The sequence below is a fragment of the Streptopelia decaocto genome (assembly GCF_964273445.1).
Source record: "Streptopelia decaocto genome assembly, chromosome: 7".
Classification (NCBI taxonomy): Eukaryota; Metazoa; Chordata; class Aves; order Columbiformes; family Columbidae; genus Streptopelia; species Streptopelia decaocto.
The window spans coordinates 38,104,803-38,126,405 of NC_138661.1; the positions used below are offsets into that span (position 1 = coordinate 38,104,803).

The following is a 21,603-nucleotide window of genomic DNA, read 5'->3' on the forward strand; positions in this document are numbered from 1 at the left end:
GCAAGACTCAACCAGTCCTTTCAGGATGAGCAAGATCTGTTAGAATTAAATCATGCATGGTATAATCCCAGTTCAATTGACTGCAGTGTAATTGTATCTGTTTAATGCAATGGACGCTTGGCCTATTTTTAAATTCAATTATGGCAGTCATGCACTTAAACATTTTGGAAATTCTTTTTAAAGCTGTCTTTTGAAATAGATAATAGCTTGTTTTAGCTTGGATTTTAATTATAAATAAAAGACAAGCACCAAATATCTTAACTATAGGGACATACTGCTAACACAATACTCCTTTCTTCTTGGGAAGTGCCTTTCATCAACAGATTTCAAAGCAGCCCAAAAAGTCAATTCGAACTAATTTACTCTAAAGTTCTCTTGTCTTATTTATACGTTTCACATCAACTTAATATATTTTGCTATTAATGGCTTTTTGGTGCTATTGTGAACTGTACCAACAAAATGTATTGCTGCTTTAAATAATAGGATGTCCTAAATGTCTGGTTGTTCATTGCTGTTCTTCAGGCCACATTTATAATACAATTTAGTTTGCCCTTGAGGTCTTTCTTCTTTGTAAATCAGTTATAACTCTCTGACATAGTTCTGAAATCTTGATGTTCTTTCTGAACGGTGTTGTCACTTTTTGGTAAGGCACAGGAATTAAAGAAGAGGCATAGCTGGATTTGAAGTGAAAATGTAAGCATTCCCCAACAGGAAATTGTTTTACAGAAATTATTTGAGAAGCAATTGGTTTCCATGCCATAAATTGTAATTTAGTATTGGGAAAAAAGGTCATACTTTTAAACTGCGTATTGCTCTGCAAGTATAACTGAATTGAACTGTGTGTGCCTATACAGATGGGTGAGTGCTATTGAAAGCACATCTTTTTGTTGGTAGACCTATTTTTTTTTCTCTTCATAAGAGTTCTGCTGGGAAAATGAACTGCTTTGCTCATGGCTTCTCAAGTTTCCAACTCTTGAACTGTCTTTGTTGCAACCAAATATTTCAGAATTGTTGCTTGATAAATGTTAAATAAGTTAAATTCAGTTTGGTAGACTAAAAAGGAATTACTGGATTTAGTGTGGTGCTTGTGAGACTTGGGTGTTTGATCGTTCATTTCCTGTCTGGGTAAATGAGTTACTATTTGTGATATGTGCTTTATGAAATTCCAGATGATCAACATGTTTGGTCCAGTCCTACTGTTCCTTCCTTTTAAGATTTTGTTAGTGCACTGCCTTTTAGCAAAATACTGAGGGGAGAAAAAGCACATTTGAGATATAGATATATATTTATACACACACGCACTCTCTTTAGATATATAGACATATATAAGTAACATTAGTCATGCAATGCTTTTTTTCATTTTCAAAAGAGTTTTTGAACTTCTCAAGTCCTTACAATATTGTGGTGAGAGCTGATTAAAATCTGCCACTCTTTACAGATACAGATTAAGTGGCTAGGCTAGGATCTTGTAAATCCCCGGACCCAAATTGTGTACTGAGGCAACCATCTGTATTTTTCATTGAAGTCAATATGCATTTTTTTAAATGTAAAATTGCTATTTAACTTGTGTAAGTTATCATATTTTTCCTAATTAAAATGAGTAAAGGTTTGTGTTCACAGGAGGATTTTGATGTTCCTGGATGGTCTAATTCAAATTCCACTTAAATCACTGCAGAAGTTCTGAATAGCTTCAGTCACCACTGAGTAGAACAAAAAACTAGCTACCAGCAGCAATTCAGTTGGGGTTTGGGAAACAAAATGCACAAAGCAGAAAATGATCTGAAAAAGCATTCAACTACAGAACAGGATATACAAGTTGAGCAGTACAAGCCTGCTGCTTCTAGCCATTCTGCCCAGGTGCATGTGTTGCATTTCTAGCACATTTATTTGGTGTGTGGTTATTCTAAGAGAAGGCAGCTTAATATGACTCAGGTCTGTATTTTCAAACAGAGTTCTGATATGTTGAGATAGTTTTATATTAGAACGTTAAGTTTCTAGGGGGGGGATTTTAAAGTCTGTCTTTAAAAAAATGCATTTTTTAGCCCTTGTGATATAACGTGGGCAAGTTTGGTGGCATAGAGGTAAGCTTGATGCTCTTGGAAGATTTTGCATAGACAGCTTACTACAGTTAGTTTAAATTCCAGGCAAGAGTTTGTTTTGAGAGTGTCGAGGGTTAGATTGCGGGGTGACAATAAAACCCTGGCAGATGTATTGTTAACCTCCTCTCCCCGCCCCCCCCCCCCTACTTCTCCCTTTTGCCCCTCCCTCTCCCCCCTTCCCACTCAGGACAGGCGATCGGGAGGGAGAGAAGGACAGAGAGAAGAGAGTTGGAAAAAATTAAAGATGTTTTACTAATGCTACTAATAAGAATAGAGAAAATAATACAAAATATACAAAACCAATCTTGAAAGTCTCAGCAACTGCAGAGCCGGCACCCAAAGTCCTGGATTAGACTCTGCAACCAAGTGGAGCTGGATTCAGTCTGTCACTAGGCCTCAGTTCGCAGGGACGACTAGCAAGGTCCTCTCCTAATGTCGGCCATAAGCAGAAGGGAAAAGGCAAAAAGGCAAAAGGGACGAGATCCTCGTGATCTCCCACTTTTATATGAAGTATTCACGTGAATGGAATGTTATACACATTTGGTCAGTTTCTTGGTCACCGGTTTCTCGTTGCCCCTCTCACGAGATGTCCATCCATGTTTGTCAATATGTTTGCATTCCATTGCTAGGTTTACCAAAACATGTGTCTGGTTCTCCAGGAAAATGCAGTTAATATGAAGGCTTTAGCTGACAGGCAAAATTCACTGAAAGAGAAACTTGTTTTTAACAAAACCAGGACAGAGAGTTAGAAATATTTTGTTCTGTTTGGTATTTGGGTGAGGAATGACATGCTCCATTATTCCTTATAAGCAATCTGTAAAACCAAATCAGGACTTCAGAAACTGGGTCGTGTTCCCAGTGTGTCCTGGCATTTTCCTCCCACGCTTGCCTCTGTATTTACTCCCTGCATCCAGCTTTGTACAGTTGACTTTCCACTGTTCCCAACAGATTAATCAGGGGAAAATGTCTGATCCTTCAACTGACTTCATTTCTGTCTCCATGGTGCCATGTTCTTTGCTGATGTGATGATTTGCATGATGTTGTCCATCATGCTTTGCACTATGATATTGCTGTTTGATACTGCTGATTGACTGGTTCACTTGCCCTGAACAGGTTGTCTCCAGGTTCTGATGTCTACGTCACGGTTTCATCCATTGCCTTAGCAAGATCGCAGCAGTGCCGCAATTCTCCAAGCAACTTATCATCCTCAAGTGAGACTGGATCTGGTGGGGGCACATACAGACAAAAATCTATGCCAGAAGGGTAGGCACCAGACTTTTTTCGTATTCTTTTCAGGCGGGGTTTTTGTTCTCTGTTCCATTTGTTGTAATGTATGTATGTTAAACTAAAGGAGTGCTTAGACAGCCTCCTGTCAGCTGTCATTTGCACGCATTAAAAACACGTTTATTCTCAAATATCATTGTCATGCTTCTTGAAGAAGTTTAAAAAAAACCCTGCTTCCACCTCTTCCCTTTGCTACTTAACCTCTCTCTGATCCTAGTCTACAATTGCTCAGGTTATGATACAAAGGAACCTTTATGTATTAAAAATCTTCATTAAAGCTACTGGTTTCATGTTGCAAATTGCTTCATTTCACAGGTTGAGATTCTAAAATTAAAAAAGTGAAAGGTTTGGGACTTTAGCATTCTGTGCTAGTAGTTGAAGCAAAGTAGTGTTGAGTGCAACTAAGACTTCAGATGTGTAGGCACAAAAGTGCTAATTAATCCAAAGCTAGCATCTCTTTCACATATTCACAGTCATCCTGTTTTAAGGCACGCTCTTCCAACTTTCCAGAAATCTTCAAACTCTCTGAAGTGATCCAATGTCAATGTAAGGAGCAACTTGCACAGGAAGAAATTAAATCTGTGTCATTCTCAGAGAGCACTGAAGGGAGCAATAAATCAAGCCTCTCCAAGTAGGGGAAAAAAATAATTGGCAGCAGGAAAGCTGTTGGCCACATTCCAAATTACTTCCTATAAAGAAGATAAGGGGCAAAACTGCTGATAGTTCACACTGCTGAGCTTCCCTCTGAAGTCTTCTTGAGTACATAGCAGGTCATTGTGTGTGATTCATTCTGGGTTGGGTCTTTTATCAAGTGGAAGGTATCTCTTTCTCTGTTTTAAAAAATATATTATTAGTAAGATTAAATACCTTTGTCAGGAGCTGCTTAGTAAAAGGCACCATCTTTTGCCTGTTCAGGTGCCTGTAGCGGGGCACTGCTCATGTCAGTCCAGAGAACACTGTTCTGAGCATGTGTTTTTGAACAAGTCCTGTTTCTTGCCCCAGGGCGCTGAAGATTTGTCCTTGCAGCTCAGTTTGTGGCTTTCCAAAGATGCCGTCTCTTCTCTGCTGCAAACCTACATGAAGGCTTTGACTTGTGAGACTAACAGGCCTGTTCAGGCCATTGTTTAAGTTCATGCTCAAGTCCTACTGACACAAGGAGATGTGCTCTAAACCCATTAAACTTTGCAGTAAGGAAACTAAATAGAAGTGTGTCCAGGGCTCTGCAGCTGGAAGAAGCACTTAACCTCTTTATACACTGCAGGCTTCCTGGCACATCCATGCCAGCAGCACTTATGTGAATTCTGAAGAGCAGCTTGTGCTCCCAATATCTTGTCAGCTCTTTTCCAACTACGTCATTTGCTCTACAAAAAAAGGTATTGCTGCCATATGTCCTTAGATTATCACAACTATTACTGCTTGGGTTAGGAAGGGATTTTCAGGCATCAGGTGGGGTTTTTGTTTTGAATTGGCCTCAGAGCACATCAGCACCCATCCCAACCCTTCTCCATCTTTTAAGTTAATTATACACATATGTTTACTACAGCATTCTGCAAGCATTTTGCAAGTTCAGCAAAGAGATGTATCCTAGAAACCTTGCATATAGAGTCTTTTTGGTTTTGAGGTTTTAGTTAGGTACAGGGAAACACTGGTTAAGTGGAATAATGAAAGAAGTAATTAATACGTGAACTTTGCATATTCTTTATTGGATGCTTTTTTTAAAAAAGTAAAGTTATTTACTAAGCTTCAGTTACTGACTATTATTTTCTGTTCTTATAGGAAGAACATTTTGCCTCCCATACTGTTCTTGTACACATGAATCATATTTACTCGGCACTTTCTAACCATTTTCTGCCAGCTAAATGGAAAACACAAAAAAATGTAATTATGAAGGAAACTTTCCCTTGCCTCAGTAAACAAAGTAATGTCTGTCACACTGCTAAAAATCTTTGCAGTTTCATGTGCATCTTCTGGTCTCTCAGATGAATCTCAACAGATTTAGGGCAGCTCTGTAGTGATGTTCAATGTACCAGGTAGAGCTGGTCAGCAATTAACCTGTATGTGTTGTTAAAATAGGGAAAACCTGTACATGTTATTCAAATAGGGGAGAGATATTGTAGCCTTTGATTGTTCAGGTGTTAGAAGGATGGGCAGGAGTAGGTATGCAGACAAGGAGGCACTGTGTCCTGAAGGTCACCTTCCAAAGCTGGGGCTCCCATGTGCCAGTCACTGGGATATCCCAGTGCCAGAAATCTCTCCTGCATAATTTGTGTTTACATTTCATTCTTATTGCATGATATGACAGCTTTGAAAAGTCTGTGAGACTTAAATGACTGGCAGCATGGGTGTGAGTCCAGTCTCTTGTCAGACATCGGTAAAAGCAGTAACTGCTGTCTCTTCTAGATTATTGGTCTGTGTCCTGAGCTGGGTATAGGCAAAAATTTCACTACTTTCAAAAATATCCAGATTGGTCTTGATTGTTTTGTATACTTATCCTGCATTTACCTGAAGGTACATATATGTAATAAATGGCTGTAGAATGTAACAATGAAATTAAAAAATACCGAAATAATTACTTTTTTCTTATGACACATACATATAAATGTATATTTAAACAATGTCACTGTGTTGTTTTTTTTTTTTTTTCCCTTTGAGTTTTTTTTGGGTTCCTTCCTCCATACTCTAATGGGCTATATATTTAAGCAGCATAGAATATAGCACCACCTGCATTTATTGTTCTGGTTTTAAATAGCCCAGTTCGTGTAGAAACATCAAAGACATTTCCTGCTGCTCCATTAGTAGAGCAATCATTTTAATGAAGTAAAATTAGAAACATTGTGGGTTTGTGTATTTCCAATCTTGGAAAAAAGATCCCATATCGTAAAATGTGCCAAATGCAAAATTGACTGCTTTTATACATATGAACATTAGGGGTTTAGGTAAGAGGACAATGTATAGAAAGTAAAATATTGATGCAGTGCAACTTCATCACACTTGGGATTTGGGCTTTTTCCTTTAGATACCAACTTCTAGTTATTTTATCATGAAAATATATTCTTCCCAAAGTCTTACAAGTTTGAAAATTACCTCAGATCAGTATATGAAGAGCCAATCAGCTTTTGAAGTGTTGCATTCATTAAAGAATCAACCAGCTTTGAAATGTTGTGGTTAGACTTTTTATACATCTGTTGAATTAGTCTTGAATTCATTATGTTTAAGTATTTGATTAAGTGAAATGCTAACTAGCCTGTGTGAATAGAAAAGCAAGTTCATCACTCACCTAGTGCAATTTCAATTTAAATTCTTTGTAATCAGAAGGCAGATATATCCAGGTTTTCTTCACTTTTTTTCCAAGTCATCAAACCATATGTTGCCTGTACCAGGGAGCAGTGAACAAAAGGGAAGCAGGGTCATGTTTGGGTAAAATTTAGAAGGCCCAAATTTCAAAATGTGACATTTTGGAGCTGTACTGCATGTGCAGGCGTGTTTGTCTCCTTGTCTTTAGGGGCGGGAGTGTGATTTCGTTGTTCTGAGTCATATGATGTTGCTTTGGTGGGTTCATTTGAGTTAACAAGTAAATGAACTTTCAAATGGAATAGCCACATGGATCTTGTTCCAGCATTTGGGCAGATACCTATTTTATGTTGGAGGTCATGTGGGGCTGTCAGTAGCTAGTAGAGTGAGTAGAAAGCAGTTTAGTTATTTTATTTTCCATTATTTTGTTAGATACACATAACTAGAAAAGCTCCTTGTTATACAGAGAATATATTAGCTTGTAATTCTTTGGGGTGTTACTCTGTGTGTATAGAGTTTGGGAATTTTTTTTTTCCTTTGGGGTATGTATGATTATAAAAAGAAAAAGAAGGCGCCTCAGAAATGCATTATTCTTGATAAATTCTTAATGATTGATCTGCTAATTCTGAACCCAGCTAAAATTCTTACAGACTTCTAAGTGATCTTTATGTAATAGATAATTATAGATTTAATTCTTACAGGCTTTTAGGCATATAAGGCATGTAGACTTCAGTGTGGCACACTGTGACACAGTGTGTCTGCTTTTGTCATTAGATTGACCTCCTTGAATTTACTACATCATTATTGAGCTTTCTGAAATCCATCTGATTAATCCAGCAGGATTTACAAAGTACATGGAACACTGTTTTCCTTCTGTTCTGTATGTTTTCTTCTACAGCAATAGGTACACATCTCACTGCTTTCCTACAGCTGTATTTAGTTTACACTGGTCCACTCAAATTATTTTTTCATGAAATAACTTAACTTACAGAATTCATAAATCCCAGGGTTTGGGAATCTGTAACCAATACAGTCAACTTTATAAAAGGTTAACTAAAATATTTAGCAGTGTATTATTGTCCCAGGTGAATATATGTTGTTTGCAAATATGTCTGCGTAACCTAGGTGTGACCTTACTAGTGTTTTGCTTAGAACCCAGGAAACCAGCTGAGATCCGTGGGATTGTCCCAACAAACTTTCTGATGCTTCCTTTGACTAGTTCAAGGTTGTCCTTTCCCAATTAAAAGGATCCATCCTTGATATCTTTTCCCAGTAAACACACCTCATTTCCCTGTGTGACTTTTATCCAAACTTCGAAGTTTTACTCACTGTGGTCAATTTTCTGTAGCCATGTAATGGTCTGATCATGTTTCCATGTAAATGTCTATGTAAATGAAAATTAATAATTTTCTTTCTGGATGCTTTTGTCTTTTTTTTGATTGTATGCTCTGTAACTAGATGTTTTTGATCAAAGATGTTTGATAAATTATCGTGTGCTGTAATCTTATGCAGTAAAGGTGCTAAATGGGTCCTGAGAGCTGCCACAAAAATGAAGTGGAAAAGCGTTATGAGCCCCTCAAGCAGTTGTGCTATACATTGGTCTGCCCTGTTGTTTGACACTAACTTCTTTAAAGTGCACTTTTCCGCTTATGTGAGATTTATGTTTATTTACAATAATTATCTGCTTTGTGTTTTTGGGGTGTTACAACAGGTTTGGAATTAGCCGTAGATCCCCAGCTTCCATTGACAGGCAGAACACGCAATCAGATTTGGGTGGTAGCGGCAAATCCACACCCAGCTGGCAAAGAAGTGAGGATAGTATCGCTGACCAGATGGGTAGGTAATTAACTCTTTACAATGAGCAAGTGGTGCTAACCACAAGGTGACTTTGGCAATACTTCTCTGTGCAGAGGGAGAACTGTCTTAAGCACTGTGTTTTCAGTGTCTTTGAAAGTTAACCTTGTTCATCAGGATGAATAATTAGGTCTGGAGCATATACTAGCTTCTGCAATCTGTTTCCTTGAGGCCTAAGAGTATCACCTGAGGGAAGAACTGATTTCAGTTCTTCATTTGATTGTGGGACTAAATCTACCTTAATGCTCTTACCCTGAAAGACTGTCCTTTTAGAAGCAGTTGGGTAGACATGCTTATTAATTTGCCTTGCTGTTGAGGATTTGTTTGACCTCACCTACTCTCCTGAGTGACTTGGCTTAGTTTAGTTTTTGCTTAGTTTGTCTAAAGTGCTTGTGATGTTCCCTTTCAAATGGTGCTATATAAATGCAAATCGATTGTTTGATTGTTGAAGCTATGAGATACTATGTACAAAATAGAAAAAATGCAATTAAAGTTTAAATAGTTAAGTGAATCTATAGCTTGGTAATCGCCTTCCACCAGTGTATACATTTTCATTGCACTTGGCAATTAAGCTGTCAGCTGAGGGAACATATTAACTACATAAAACAGCTGGGTACTGAGAATTTGCATTGTTAAACTTTCATTTGAAGTTTTTGCACATCGACTTTTTGCAACAGTTATGGCTTGACTTCAGTGGATACCAATGAGACTGACAACAAAGGAAATTGATTCATCGTGATGGCCATGATCAAGATTGCTAGATCCTTTTCTGTGACTTTGTTACCATAGATTAAACAATTTCATACTTTTTTTGTTGAACATATAGATCATAATTTTACTGCATCACAGCTTTTGTTCTATATAAATGGACTAGTGTTGAACACAAGATAAGGTTCAGTGAGATCAGCAGGCAAATGTCAACCTCAAGTTCTGCAGATGTACTTTTTTCACACACCTTCACAACCTCAGTGAGCTGTGCCTGGATACTGAAGCCATCTGTCAGTCCCTCCCTCACAACTACCCCCACACTTCTCGCTAGAAAGCTGTGATTATACTGATTTGCAGTTCTCATTCTGACAGAACAATTTTTAATCACATATGTTTCGGTACTGTGTGATGGTGACGACACGTGTAAAACTGATCTTTTGCTCAGCGTTACTGTTGCAGACCCAACAGTTGGGTGTTGGTTCTGGCACTGACTGGAACTGCCAGTAAGTTCTGTTATACAATGTCAGGTGTCACCGTATTAATGAAATAAATAAAGAAGGCCAAGAAGAACAGGAAAAATCTTGTGGTAGAAGAAATGGCTCCAGCATTTGGTGAAGGCTGAGATATACACAGTCACACATAATCCCTGTGTTTTATCTGTTGCATATTGTCCTGCATTCATGGAGTTGCAGTTGGAAGCTGCATCTCTGACTGGAAACCTTATTGCCAGTCTGCTGAATCTAGGTCAAAGGTTGGTTCTATGACAAAGACATTTCCACTTGGGATAATGTATCTCAAGATAAATAAGGCATTATTTGCAGGGATTCTGCACACTCGCTCCTTCCTGTCCCATTCTTAGCTACAGAAGACCTTTGTTCTTTGTGCACCAACAAGGCTTACTACCACTCGCCAGGGGGCATCAAATTTGTTTAATTTTTTAAATTATTTTTTTAATGTTAAAAAAAAAAGCCTTTTATATTTTTTTAAAGTAATGCTGCAGATCAAGATGAACAAACTGTAGCTAATTACCATGGGTATTTTTATGTACTTGTTGTTCATAAGCACATATTCTACTTAAAAAGCAGCATTTTTAGAAGTGCAGAGTTTTGCGTAACCACAGGAAAGAAGATACATGTAAAAGTCACAAGTGAGAGAGATTTTTTTTAAATACTGACCTTGGGATCTGAGAAGGCAATTACCTACCTGACGGGCTATGTCTGAACACCCTCTAGACCAACATAGTCATCTCCTGGGAAAAAAATAAGTTTAATTGGCAAAGAGCACTGCTATGAGTGTCCACGTAACACACGTGATTTGAATTCCATCTACTTTTATCAGGCTTAGTTTAAGAAGTATTCCTTTTCTACATCTATGCAGTTTCCACTATCACAGCCATCAGTTTTTAAGGGAATATTGTGATTCAACATTATTTTTGTCTCTTCAATTAGAAAATGTTTACTTAACTCTCACCTTTATTTTGACAAGAGATACGTGTAGTAGTTGTACTGTAAAAAAAACATTTATTTAAGTGATCTCTGTAGACTTTTGCTATTGTCCTGCCTTGCGTAGGCTACAATTTAAGGAAATGTGGATGTTTAGGTTTTTTATAATCTCTTGTCTACAGGCAATGTGCATATAGACATAAAATGTCAACGTACTCTGAATGTGAATATTGTGCTGTTTATTGCTCTAATGTAGCACAGTTGGACATTAGGGGCATGATACCATTCAGGCGGTTCTAACAGCAGCCAGGATGGTGGCTGCTGGCTCTTCATCAAGTCTTACTGATTTACACTGGGCAGGAATGGGCCCTTACTTACTCACCTGAGTTTTGTCACAATATGTATTTTTGTATTTGGAATTAATTTCATATTAGGTATCTAAAGTTTTGGGGTAATGGTAATACTGGAAAAATTGCAGTGGAAAATGAGGTTACGCATTTTCTTAGTTTGTTGCGCTGCATGTGCTCTTCAGTACATCATTGTATGCTGTGTTGCAGAACCAACCTGCCATGTCCCAGCGGTATCAAAAGTCCTGCCGTCCTTCAGAGAAAGCCCCAGTGGAAGACTGATGAGACAGGATCCTGTGGTTCACTTGTCTCCAAATAAGCAGGGTCATGTAAGTCATCTGAAAGGAGTTATTTAATGTTTTGCTTTTGCTTTATAAGCTCTTGATACCAAAAGTGTTGTTCAAAGTTATATTTAGAATGTCAATTAAAAAAAGAAAAATCCTCAAGCCCTGTTCCCTACTAGAACATGGAAGCAGCAGTAGAGTAGACCCGTTGTTTCCTGAATCCTACAGAAGCTAAGCACAGCCTATGGAAATATTTATTAGTTAATAAAGTTTTGTTGCCAGTTGAACAGCAACTTGTTGCCTGTTATCTTCTGATAAGTAAGAAATTTGTTGAAGTTTAGAGAGGTATTCCTAGGCCTCGTGTGTGAGACTTAAAGTTTTCTAACATTTTTATAATGCAACACTCAGCTGCTCCTTTGAAACAGAATAGTGATTCTGCTCTTGGTTTTTGTAATTTCTCCATTTTCCTCATCTGGTGTAACTATTACTTTCCATAACCTGCTTTGCACACTGTTGGAAGACGTTGTCTGAAAGATCTGCTGGAAAAAAAACAAAACAAAACAAACCACACTGTCTTATTTCATTTATGTTTAAGGTCTAAATGGTAAATTCTACCTTTCTGGTCTCCACAGACACAGATATTCACACCTCTTTGGAGACTGTCACTTCCTGATTGACATACAGAGGAAATAAAATCTGTAATGTTCATAAATTTAATATGTCTTGAAAATTATTTAAGTCACTAGGAGAAAAAAAGTTAAATGTTAAATTACCCAATAAGCTTTATTATTTTTTTTTTATTTATGTGTACAATCAGCAAAAATATGGAGCTGTGTTGCCTGATTATATGGAAAGTATTAGTTGCATTTATTTAGGTGTGAGGAAGTTTTTAATTGGCTTTGATATTTGTTCCTGCTTACTGGCATTCTTCTTTCAATACAATTGGCACTGTTGCTTTTAGTTTATTAATTCACAACAACACATATTTATTATTTAAAAAAAAACAACACACACCTGTCTTCATACTCTTAGGAGCACAAACTAGTTTTTATATTTAGATTGACCTGTTTTCCATGAGATGTATTTAACCATATGATGATGTAATACATAACTCAATAGCTTGTGTGGAAGGTGCAGCACTGGAATTACTAATACTTGCATTCTTGTCATTTAGTCATTGTTAGAGTAAATCTTTATTATGTGGACAGATGGATGGGGGGGAGTGATGCAGTTCTTAATGAAGAGCAGCAATTTTAATTAGAGATAACTAGGAGTCCAGATCAACTTAATATTCCTCCTGTTTTTCTGTCAGTTGTTGCTTTAGTATAATAAGAAACGTGGATGCTGAGATTTCATGCTCTTGGTATACACCTATTGTCTATTTTCCCTCTTTTCCAGTGAAAACAGAAACAATATCTGATTTTTTATATTTGGCTGGGATCTCCGCCCATGCATGTTTGTTAAAATTCCAGTAGACAAACAGGAAGCGTGGTTCTAAGTCTCCTCTCCATCCTTTTCCATTATTCCTAGGCCATATGGTCACCAAACAAGCCAATGGCCTACTGAAAAACTCCTTCAGTTCTGATTAAATAGATGATCAGAACTTAGGTAAATTCTGTAGATGGAAACTAAAATTAAGGAAGTCAGATGGATATAAATACCCCAAAGGTAGGTGAGCTACTAAGCAGTGATGAGTGTATGGCAAGAAATTCTTCATGGAAGGGGATATTCCACCAATGCCCACTATGGAATTGAGGACATTGAGTTTCTTCGTAACAGTTGACTGTAACCACGGACAAAACACACAAACTAGCCAGATGCTGGCATGCCCTGATGGGACAGTTTAAAAGCACTGCATTAAAGTTTACTTTCTTTCAATTCTGCCTTTTGAAAAATAACTTCAGATTAATTAAATTAGCATTTCAGTGGTCATTTGCAATGGACACTCCTGTTGAGGAGCAAATATACTCTACCACAAAGTGGCAGGAAGAGTAGTGGTTATTTTACCCTGCTTTAACCTCTTGATAGGCAAATGGATTATTAAAATAATGTGCACTTTCTGGGGATGGGTTATGCTTCATGTTCTAAAACACTGGAGTCTTAAAATTAGAAAATTATTAGTTCTAGTAGTGTTAAACCAAGTCAAAGTCTACGCAACTCAGCCAGTTTCACTGGTCTAGGCTGAGCAGAGCTGTGCTTGAAAGGAAACAGTGTGAAGTATTTTGGGGCAAAATACAAACAGCTCTGACTTCCCCTGAATAGTTAAGACACGGCGTCCAAATCCATATGAGAGCTTTTTATGTGCACCCAGAACAGAGCACATGCATTGTGTTGGAATTAAATTTTTAGAGTTTGTTATTCTCCTCAATTTATCTATCCAACACTTCAAGGTAGAAGAGCTCCTATTGTGCAGTGGTGACTTTTGTAACCGTTTATTTCCTCCTTTACTGCCGTAATTCTGAAATAAACTTACAAGTGTGGGTTTTTTGGATTGTTATTTCTTGTGTAGTCGGACAGCCACTACTCCAGCCATTCCAGCAGCAATACGCTCTCCAGCAACGCCTCCAGTGCTCACAGTGATGAAAAATGGTATGACAGTGGAGAGCGCACCGAATCGGAGCTGAACAGCTACAACTACCTTCAGGGGACTTCAGCGGATAGTGGCATCGACACCACTTCCTACGGACCCAGCCACGGCAGCACTGCCTCCCTGGGAGCAGCAACATCTCCCCGCACAGGGCTAACAAAGGAGAAGGTGGCACCGCTGTGGCACAGCTCTAGCGAGGTGGTCTCCATTGCAGACAGGACATTGGAAAAAGAGAGCCACATGGACCGAAAGGCCGAGTCTTCACTGAGCCTGGATATTCACAGCAAGAGTCAGCCACCCTCCAATCCTCTAACGAGGGAGAACAGTGCTTACAGTCTTAGTGATGCCATCTCACACACAAGGTAATTTTCACCTCTCATTAGAATGACCCCTCCACACTCATTTCCCCATTCTCACTCTCTAACCTGTCAAAAGTGAGAAGTGAATGTTGGAAAGAGAGGTTTCTACTTAGGTAAACCAGTGTTTTTAAAGTTCTCACTGTGCAGAATGCTTGAAAATTAAGACCACTTTTAGTCTTCACGTCTGCTACTGCTTATAGCAATAAAGAATGTCTTCGAGAGCGCATTCCATACTGCTGCTACTAAACATAAGGCAGACGTGTATGATGCGTTCAAAAGGAATATTTTGCAACAACTGCAGTTCATATGTGGATCAGAAAGGGAGATCAGTCCATTTTATTAAAGAACAGTTTAATATAGAGGTCTTTTTTAGTCTTGCAAGTACACATTTTGGATGTTTTGCATTTTTTTTTTCACCAGGTTCTTTGTTTAGAAATCTGCTTGCAGTCAGTATGATCAATACTGAGAGCAAGTTGCTTGGAAATACAAGTGTAGATTTAATCTCATTCTGCTGCAAGCTTCTGGGTATGACACATTACAGTCACCTTCCCTCTCTCCCTTAGTTTTGCTACTTGTAAAATTGGCAATATCACGTACATGTATGATGTACTTGAGCACCTCAGGTGGAAGATACCCACTTGACAAGTTAATCAGAGCTGCTAGAGAGAGAAAATGTTTTCCTAACCTATTTCCCAGGAAGGTATTCAGTGTGATTTTTTTGAAAAATACTCATACTGTGTCATACTAGCAACCAAAAAAACCCACAGCTCTTTCAAGGAAGTTGTGTGATCATCATAATTTGTTGGCCTTGCAGAGCCTGACTTGCATTTTTATTCATAAGTTGCCTTTGTTTTGAGTGTGCAGCTAAAATACCTACAGATGAGAAGTCTGAAGCAATTTTTGCTAATTGTTTTGAGCAAAGCCACATTTATGCAAGGCTAGATGTGGATCAGACACTTAACAACTCCACATACACTAGCTGCAAGTAGGGGTTGTCATAGAGACTGTAATGTAGTCAACGGTCTCCATGTACTTTGTCATGGTAATTTTGACTAAGTAGTCTATTAATGGTGGTCCTGTTCTGGTTTTCTGGATCTCATGGTTGGCCATTTTTGGCAATAAAGCTCATTCAGTTGGTATAAATCCCACCCAGGTCTTTGAGGCTTTCTAGTAGCTATGCATGCATAAAGGACTTGAGCAAGTCTGTAGCAAACACTATGCAGAGGGATTTACTTCAGTTTTGGGCAATATCAGCATGTGTTGTCAGGCATTGGAACAGGCTGCCCAGGGAAGTGGTTGAGTCACCATCCCTGAAGGTGTTTAGAAGATGTGCGGATGAACCAAGACTTAGGTTATGTTTGGACTCAGTCTTGAGGGTCTTTTCCAGCCTAAATGATTCCATGATTCTGCGTGCCCCTTTCTTGAAAGTAAAACTGTATATGGTGGTTATTTGCAGTTTTATCACTTTTATTTTAAGGCAAACATGCTTATATGCATTTTTTTAATGTTAATTAGGATTTTCCATGTAACCTGTGGTACTTTTTTGAATGTAACTAGCAGAACCATTAAATGTGAGATTCTTATACAAAATGTTAATTGTAATAAAGATGTCAGCATTTCCATTTGGAAGGATTTCTTCAGAAGTGATTCAAAGGAGCTTGGAAAACTCACATGTAACTATTGGAAGGTTTATTGTAAAGGTGGGCCTAAAGAGAATGGCATCTTTGTACGTCTGAGGTTCTGGTTTCTTCTTCTCTGAGCACCAAATAGGATTAGTTCAGTAGAACAGCCAAGGAAATGTAAAAGAAAGAAACATATCTTCCCTGGGCAGGCATACCCTGACAGCTCTCAGCTCCATCTCCCTTGGGTTTACTTGGTAAACTGATTGCAAACTTAAGTCTAGGACATTGTCTCATTATTTATTATAGTATAGCATTGTGTCTTCAAACATGGTATTTTCTCTGGTTGATCTGGATTAATTTATGTGGTGTTTCTCTGATGATACTGAAATTATTCTCTACATGTTTTTGCGGGACTGTTACTGAAATCGTCAAGATAAAGGTTCCTTGGGCTTTATGCTAAAGAAAACAGTTGGCTTTTTTCTTTTTTTTTCCGGTTTAATTTGAAAATCAGGTGTTAAAAATTGAGCTCTTTGCAAAGAGGAGTAGTAGCAGTTTGTAGAACACATGGGACGTGATACTTGAGAAATATTGCAATCCTTGCACTCACATAGTTTATTTTGGTGGAATAAAAGCAGACCGACTTTTGTTTGTTCTCTATTTCTTGCTTTTAAAGACTAGAGCATGTGTTTGGTGCCTCACAATAAAGCAAAGGCACAGTCTGGGCTAAAAAGCTTTCATTTTGTTTCTTGTGGCGTCGTCACTTGGTGGCCACCTACTGGACAGCAGAACTTGAGGGAACCCTTGGTCCAGCTCTTTGCTCCCAGTGTTCCCATAGCTCTTTCTCTGAGAGCACAGCAGCTTGGAGCTGGAGGCATCTTCAGCTGGCACTTCCAAAATGCAACCACAGCTGCCTGCTCCAAGGAGGGGAGACTGAATGATGATTCTGAATAGGTGACTTTCAATGAGAAATGAACAGCTTAATTGGTGTGTTTCTCTATCAGTTTCTAAATCGTTATCCTTTGTAGGTTCTCACTTTTTTTACCTTTTGCCAGAATGTCTGTAACGTCTTTAGAGCCAGGTTTCTGAGCAAGAAGAAAAGGAATTTGGCCCTAAAAAGAACTCAGTGACAAACGAAAATAACCACAAATTAGAGTGTTTGTGTCTGTAGAAGACAGGAGCGATAATTAGCATTCAGATCATTTGATGGTGCATAAAAGAACTTGTACCTGAGAATTGGTGGCAAAATGTAAATTACAGTGATTAACTTTTACAGCAGACCTTCTGGCTGGGTTTTATTTTTCTTCTCCACCCCCATTGCTGGAGTCCTTCCTGATGATTGTGCAGGTTTCTCATCGCATCCTTGGAGAATTGCATTATGTAGGCCAGTAATTATACAGAACTATTATAGCTGAATGTCATTAAATGAAGCCATATGTGCTGATGGCATGAATTCCCTAAGAAAAAAAACAAATAAAACTTTCACTTCCACCTAGACTGTGTGGTTTCTTATGGTCCTCTTACCAAAACTAAAAGGAAGATTCTGGCTATTTCTAATCAAGTATCTTTTTCATTACTTCTAGTAATTTTACAATACTCTAAATCTTATTTAATGATAGTAGAATGCTTTTATGAATGGCTCATCTGCAATTTTTGCAGATTGTCATGTAATATTTGAATTTTTCCTTAATGCAATCCTTGATGTCTCAATAATTGAGGTGGGGGACCAGCAGTGTCTGTCTCTGTGTCCTGAGAATGAGGACTGAATTTCTTGCAGATATAATCAAGCTGGTCCGGGTGTCTGTTACAGGATGAGGATCCTCTGTGTGCTTCCTGGTGTTGAATACTCTAATATCTTCCCATCGCTACCATAGAGCTCCAGCTCTTATTCAGTTATTCTGAATCTTACCCAAAGCACTTGCTGATAGTTAACAAGTGTGTCTTTCCATCTATCTATTGACCTGCCTGTGTTTACCTGTAGTGTGAAAAATTTTAGTCATATCCACGGTTCTGTGCATAGTTTCTGAAGCAAAATATCCTCCCAAAATACTATATTGTAAAACCACAACTCAAAATATGCAATACATTTTAAAGAAAAGTGTATTTAAAACCATATGCTAATTTTCTTGCTTATTTGCCAGGCTGCTCTTGGCATCTATTACATGACACATATTAAAATAAAGTAATAATATTTTAAATAAATGCATATATGCAATATGACATGTAATAAAATATTCTTATTATTTTATTATATATACATACGCATTTTATGTAGAGCATACCGAGCATCATTTTTTACCCTCTTTGCCTGCGGATTTTAAGGATCAACACTACCAGTCTATCTAGGTGGTGTTATTGCTTTTTATCAATAAAAGTTTTCTCACAACTGGCACTTCCTTGAGAACTACCCGATGGACTAAAGACTTCTGAAATGTGATCAGAACTTCCATTTCCTACACTAAAGCAAAAGACTTCTCAATTTTTTGGGTGTATATAGAAGGTTATAAAAATGACAAAAAATAGCCCGATATGTTTTCTTTAAAGATGTGCATCTTCTCCAGATCTTGGTGGTTTAATTTTGTGGTGGTGATGTCTCACAGATGGGCTGGTTTACTCAGTGTGTGTAGGAGTTTTCTTTCAGTATTGAAAGAGAGAAGGGAGAACGAGGTTTACTGCCTCTCTCCCTAGATTTTATTTTTCTCTGCTTTCTTGCTTTATGTTATGTTTACTTATATCTGCTACAAATAAGAAGGTTGTGGTGTGCAGAGCTAAATATACGGGTTTGACGGACAGGAAAATCTCTTCCTATGTTTTCCCAATCTGCCATTTTTGTGTAGGCCTTTCAAATGTAGAGATGGAAGGAAGAAAAAAAATACCTATAATACAAAATTTGTATGGTGGTTTCTTTTTTTTAGACTCTTATCTGTTGTCAGTGGTGAGAGAGGAGAAACTGCAGAACGTTAATTCTCCTCATGTATCTGAGACAACTAATTTAAGAGGAGGGGAATCACCTCCCAAGGAAATTTCTCCATTGACTACAGCAGGAGCCAGGCAAAAGGCATACACTAGATAACTGGCTTCTATAGGCTAAGTTTAGGTGAGATTACTTTTCCAGGTGGCAACATAAATTTAACCTTAAAGTCTCTTCGTCTGCTTCAGCAAGATGTAAAAATGCATTGTTTTATAAAAATATAAAAAGTCCTGACGAATTTTCTCTTAAGCTAGTAAAGAAAAGATTACTCAGTGACTTTATTCAGCCTCCCAGCTAATTTTTATTTCGCAGTCAGAAACTGTTCTTTAGCACGGGACCATCTGTTTCATATTCCTTCCTTGCACATTGGATACAGGGATGAAAATGTGACTAAGTTGTGTAGAGGACTCAGAAAACTGGTCTCCAAATCTATAACACCGTTTCAGTACTAACGTTTTGCATTAAGTTTTCCTGTAACTGCACTTAGAAATGCCCAACCTTTTAGGGTTGTTATAGTAAATATTGTCTTAAGTCCTTGTGCTTCTGGTATTATGCAAGTTGCATCACATTTGAATATCAGCATAGCTAAAGAGTAGCTCCCATCTAAAGCCCCCCCTCCTTCTTTCAGCAATACACTGCAGTTGGTCATCCCGACTCTTTTTGCTCTCTAGACAAATTGTGATACATGCTAGAGACCTGCTCAAATTTCTCAATTTAAGAGTCTTTTTTTGCAAATGGTAATTCCCTTTCAGGCAAAATCCAGGAAGCCCTGCTTTGAAGGAGGTATGGGCTTCTTCTTTGGTTTGTTGTGGGGTCTTAAAGAGATGTTTCCTGTTGCTTAAGTTCCTTCAAAATATGTTTTCTGCCACAACCAGGAATCCCAGCAAGAAATTGGACCCTGGGCTCTTTTTTTGCTGATTCAGCTGCAATCTCTTATATTACTTTTAAGCTGCCTCCTGACTGTGAACCCTAGATTTCCCATTTGTGAAGGGGAGTGAGAGGATGGTGGTGTATTGCATCCTCAGAGGTTGCTTATAAAATTTTTCATTACTATGTGAGATGTTTTTAATAAAACATTGGTGGGAATGCCCATAAGAAGAGCAAAGTGGTTTTGCTACTCTACCTGCTGTTGATCCAAGTAACATCTCGTGCTCAGAGTTCTGCTTTAAAAATAGGTAAACAAGGTGCATGTATACACATTTGAGGCAAATTTTGTCTTTATTGTGTTTTTTCTCATAGTACCATGAGCTCACGACACTCTGCCAGCCCGGTTGTTTTCACCAGTGCCAGAAGCTCACCTAAAGAAGAGATTCATTCTGCTACTTCTCCCCAGCTCGCACCTTCTTTCTCCTCTTCCTCTTCTTCCTCATCTGGTCCCAGGACTTTCTACCCTCGCCAGGGTGCTACTAGCAAGTATCTGATTGGATGGAAAAAGCCAGAAGGGACAATAAACTCGGTGGGGTTTATGGATTCAAGAAAGTAAGACTGGTTTTTGGTTCTCTTGTTTGGTTGTTTGCTTTAATTGTAAAGAAGCATTGAGATCTGTGACATTTCTCTGTATAGAAGAGCTCAAGACTATTGAATAGAATGCTTGGTCTTCTGTAGAACTTAATCTAGAGTTCTCAGCTACGCTTAAATATTTGATAGTTAGCTAATCTAATTCCCTGTTGGCTTGTAAAATATCTTCTTTTTTTTTACCATTTCTAGAGATGTGTATGGATTTGAGTTCTGTTAAAGCTTATCTTTCCTCAGGTGCTCTTAAGAGTGACTCAAAATGCTATTTGAGCAAATACTAAAAATCATCTTAACACAGAGCCTGAGTTTTCCTTAAACCTCTCATCCCTGTAGTAGCATTAGCGCATGTGGCCTTGTTAAGATTGCTGCCAGTGTCCAGTGTAACTGGCTGGATGCAAGCCAAGATCTCTCTGTGTTACAATATGCAGCCATCTCTTTTGAAAAAGAAACTGAGAAACAACTTCCTAGTGAAAATATTGTTCCTGTCAGTCTACTATGACTTGAAAAGCAAGAGGTTCAGAAAGCCCATTTCAAATATTCAACCCCTCTTGACTTACATTGGGTCAAGCACGGTATCCCTAGAAGATACTGTGACTGTCAAAAGGAGATGGTGAACTTTTGTGATAACTGCATTATAAAAAGCCAGTTGAAAGGTTGAAGAAACATAGTGATTTGCTGGTTTGGGGCTCATTTAAGACATTTATATTTTTTTAGTTTTGTACAGAATGCATGTTATTTTAACAGATTCAATCCCATATTGGGAAAATGTTATTATAACCTTTAAGCGTATTGTTAGTTGATGTTTTAAAACAAGTTTATTGCTTCAACAGGTATTCATTAAGATGAGGCTCCGCTGTATTAGCGAAAGTCCTTCCTCTCCTCCGTGCCCCCACCTAGCTTTTTTCTTTGAAAATCTTGAGGATGCTATAATTCTTGTTTCATTCATGCCTCCTGCCCCAGGGATTTGAGACCTGAATGTGTCTGTTCCATTTCATTTAAGACGTCACCAGAGTGATGGCAATGAAATGGCCCACCCTCGGCTGCGTGCTTCAGCAAGAGATCTCCGAGCATCACCGAAACGAGCATCCAAGTCCACTGTTGAAGAAGAGCTGAAGAAATTGATAGATCTTGATAGCCCAACACCTGAGTCCCAGAAGAATTTTAAGGTATGTTAAAGAGAGAGTCTGTCATCTGGCCATCTCCTGTCACAGTTAAATGAAATCTGAGAACACCTGAAGAGCAA

The 21,603-nt window shown here is 38.2% G+C and overlaps 1 protein-coding gene across 7 annotated transcripts in view; it reads left to right on the forward strand.

The window, feature by feature from the left end:
* Positions 1–21,603, forward strand: part of SIPA1L1 (signal induced proliferation associated 1 like 1) — a 221,629-nt gene that overhangs the window by 187,542 nt on the left and 12,484 nt on the right. For all 7 annotated transcript variants that reach the window (XM_082058409.1, XM_082058408.1, XM_082058414.1 and 4 more), the window contains 6 exons: positions 3,213–3,362; positions 8,386–8,510; positions 11,236–11,354; positions 13,819–14,258; positions 20,085–20,324; positions 21,361–21,526. In XM_082058409.1, the coding sequence (XP_081914535.1) occupies positions 3,213–3,362; positions 8,386–8,510; positions 11,236–11,354; positions 13,819–14,258; positions 20,085–20,324; positions 21,361–21,526 (1,240 nt within the window). The remainder of the gene's footprint in view (positions 1–3,212; positions 3,363–8,385; positions 8,511–11,235; positions 11,355–13,818; positions 14,259–20,084; positions 20,325–21,360; positions 21,527–21,603) is intronic.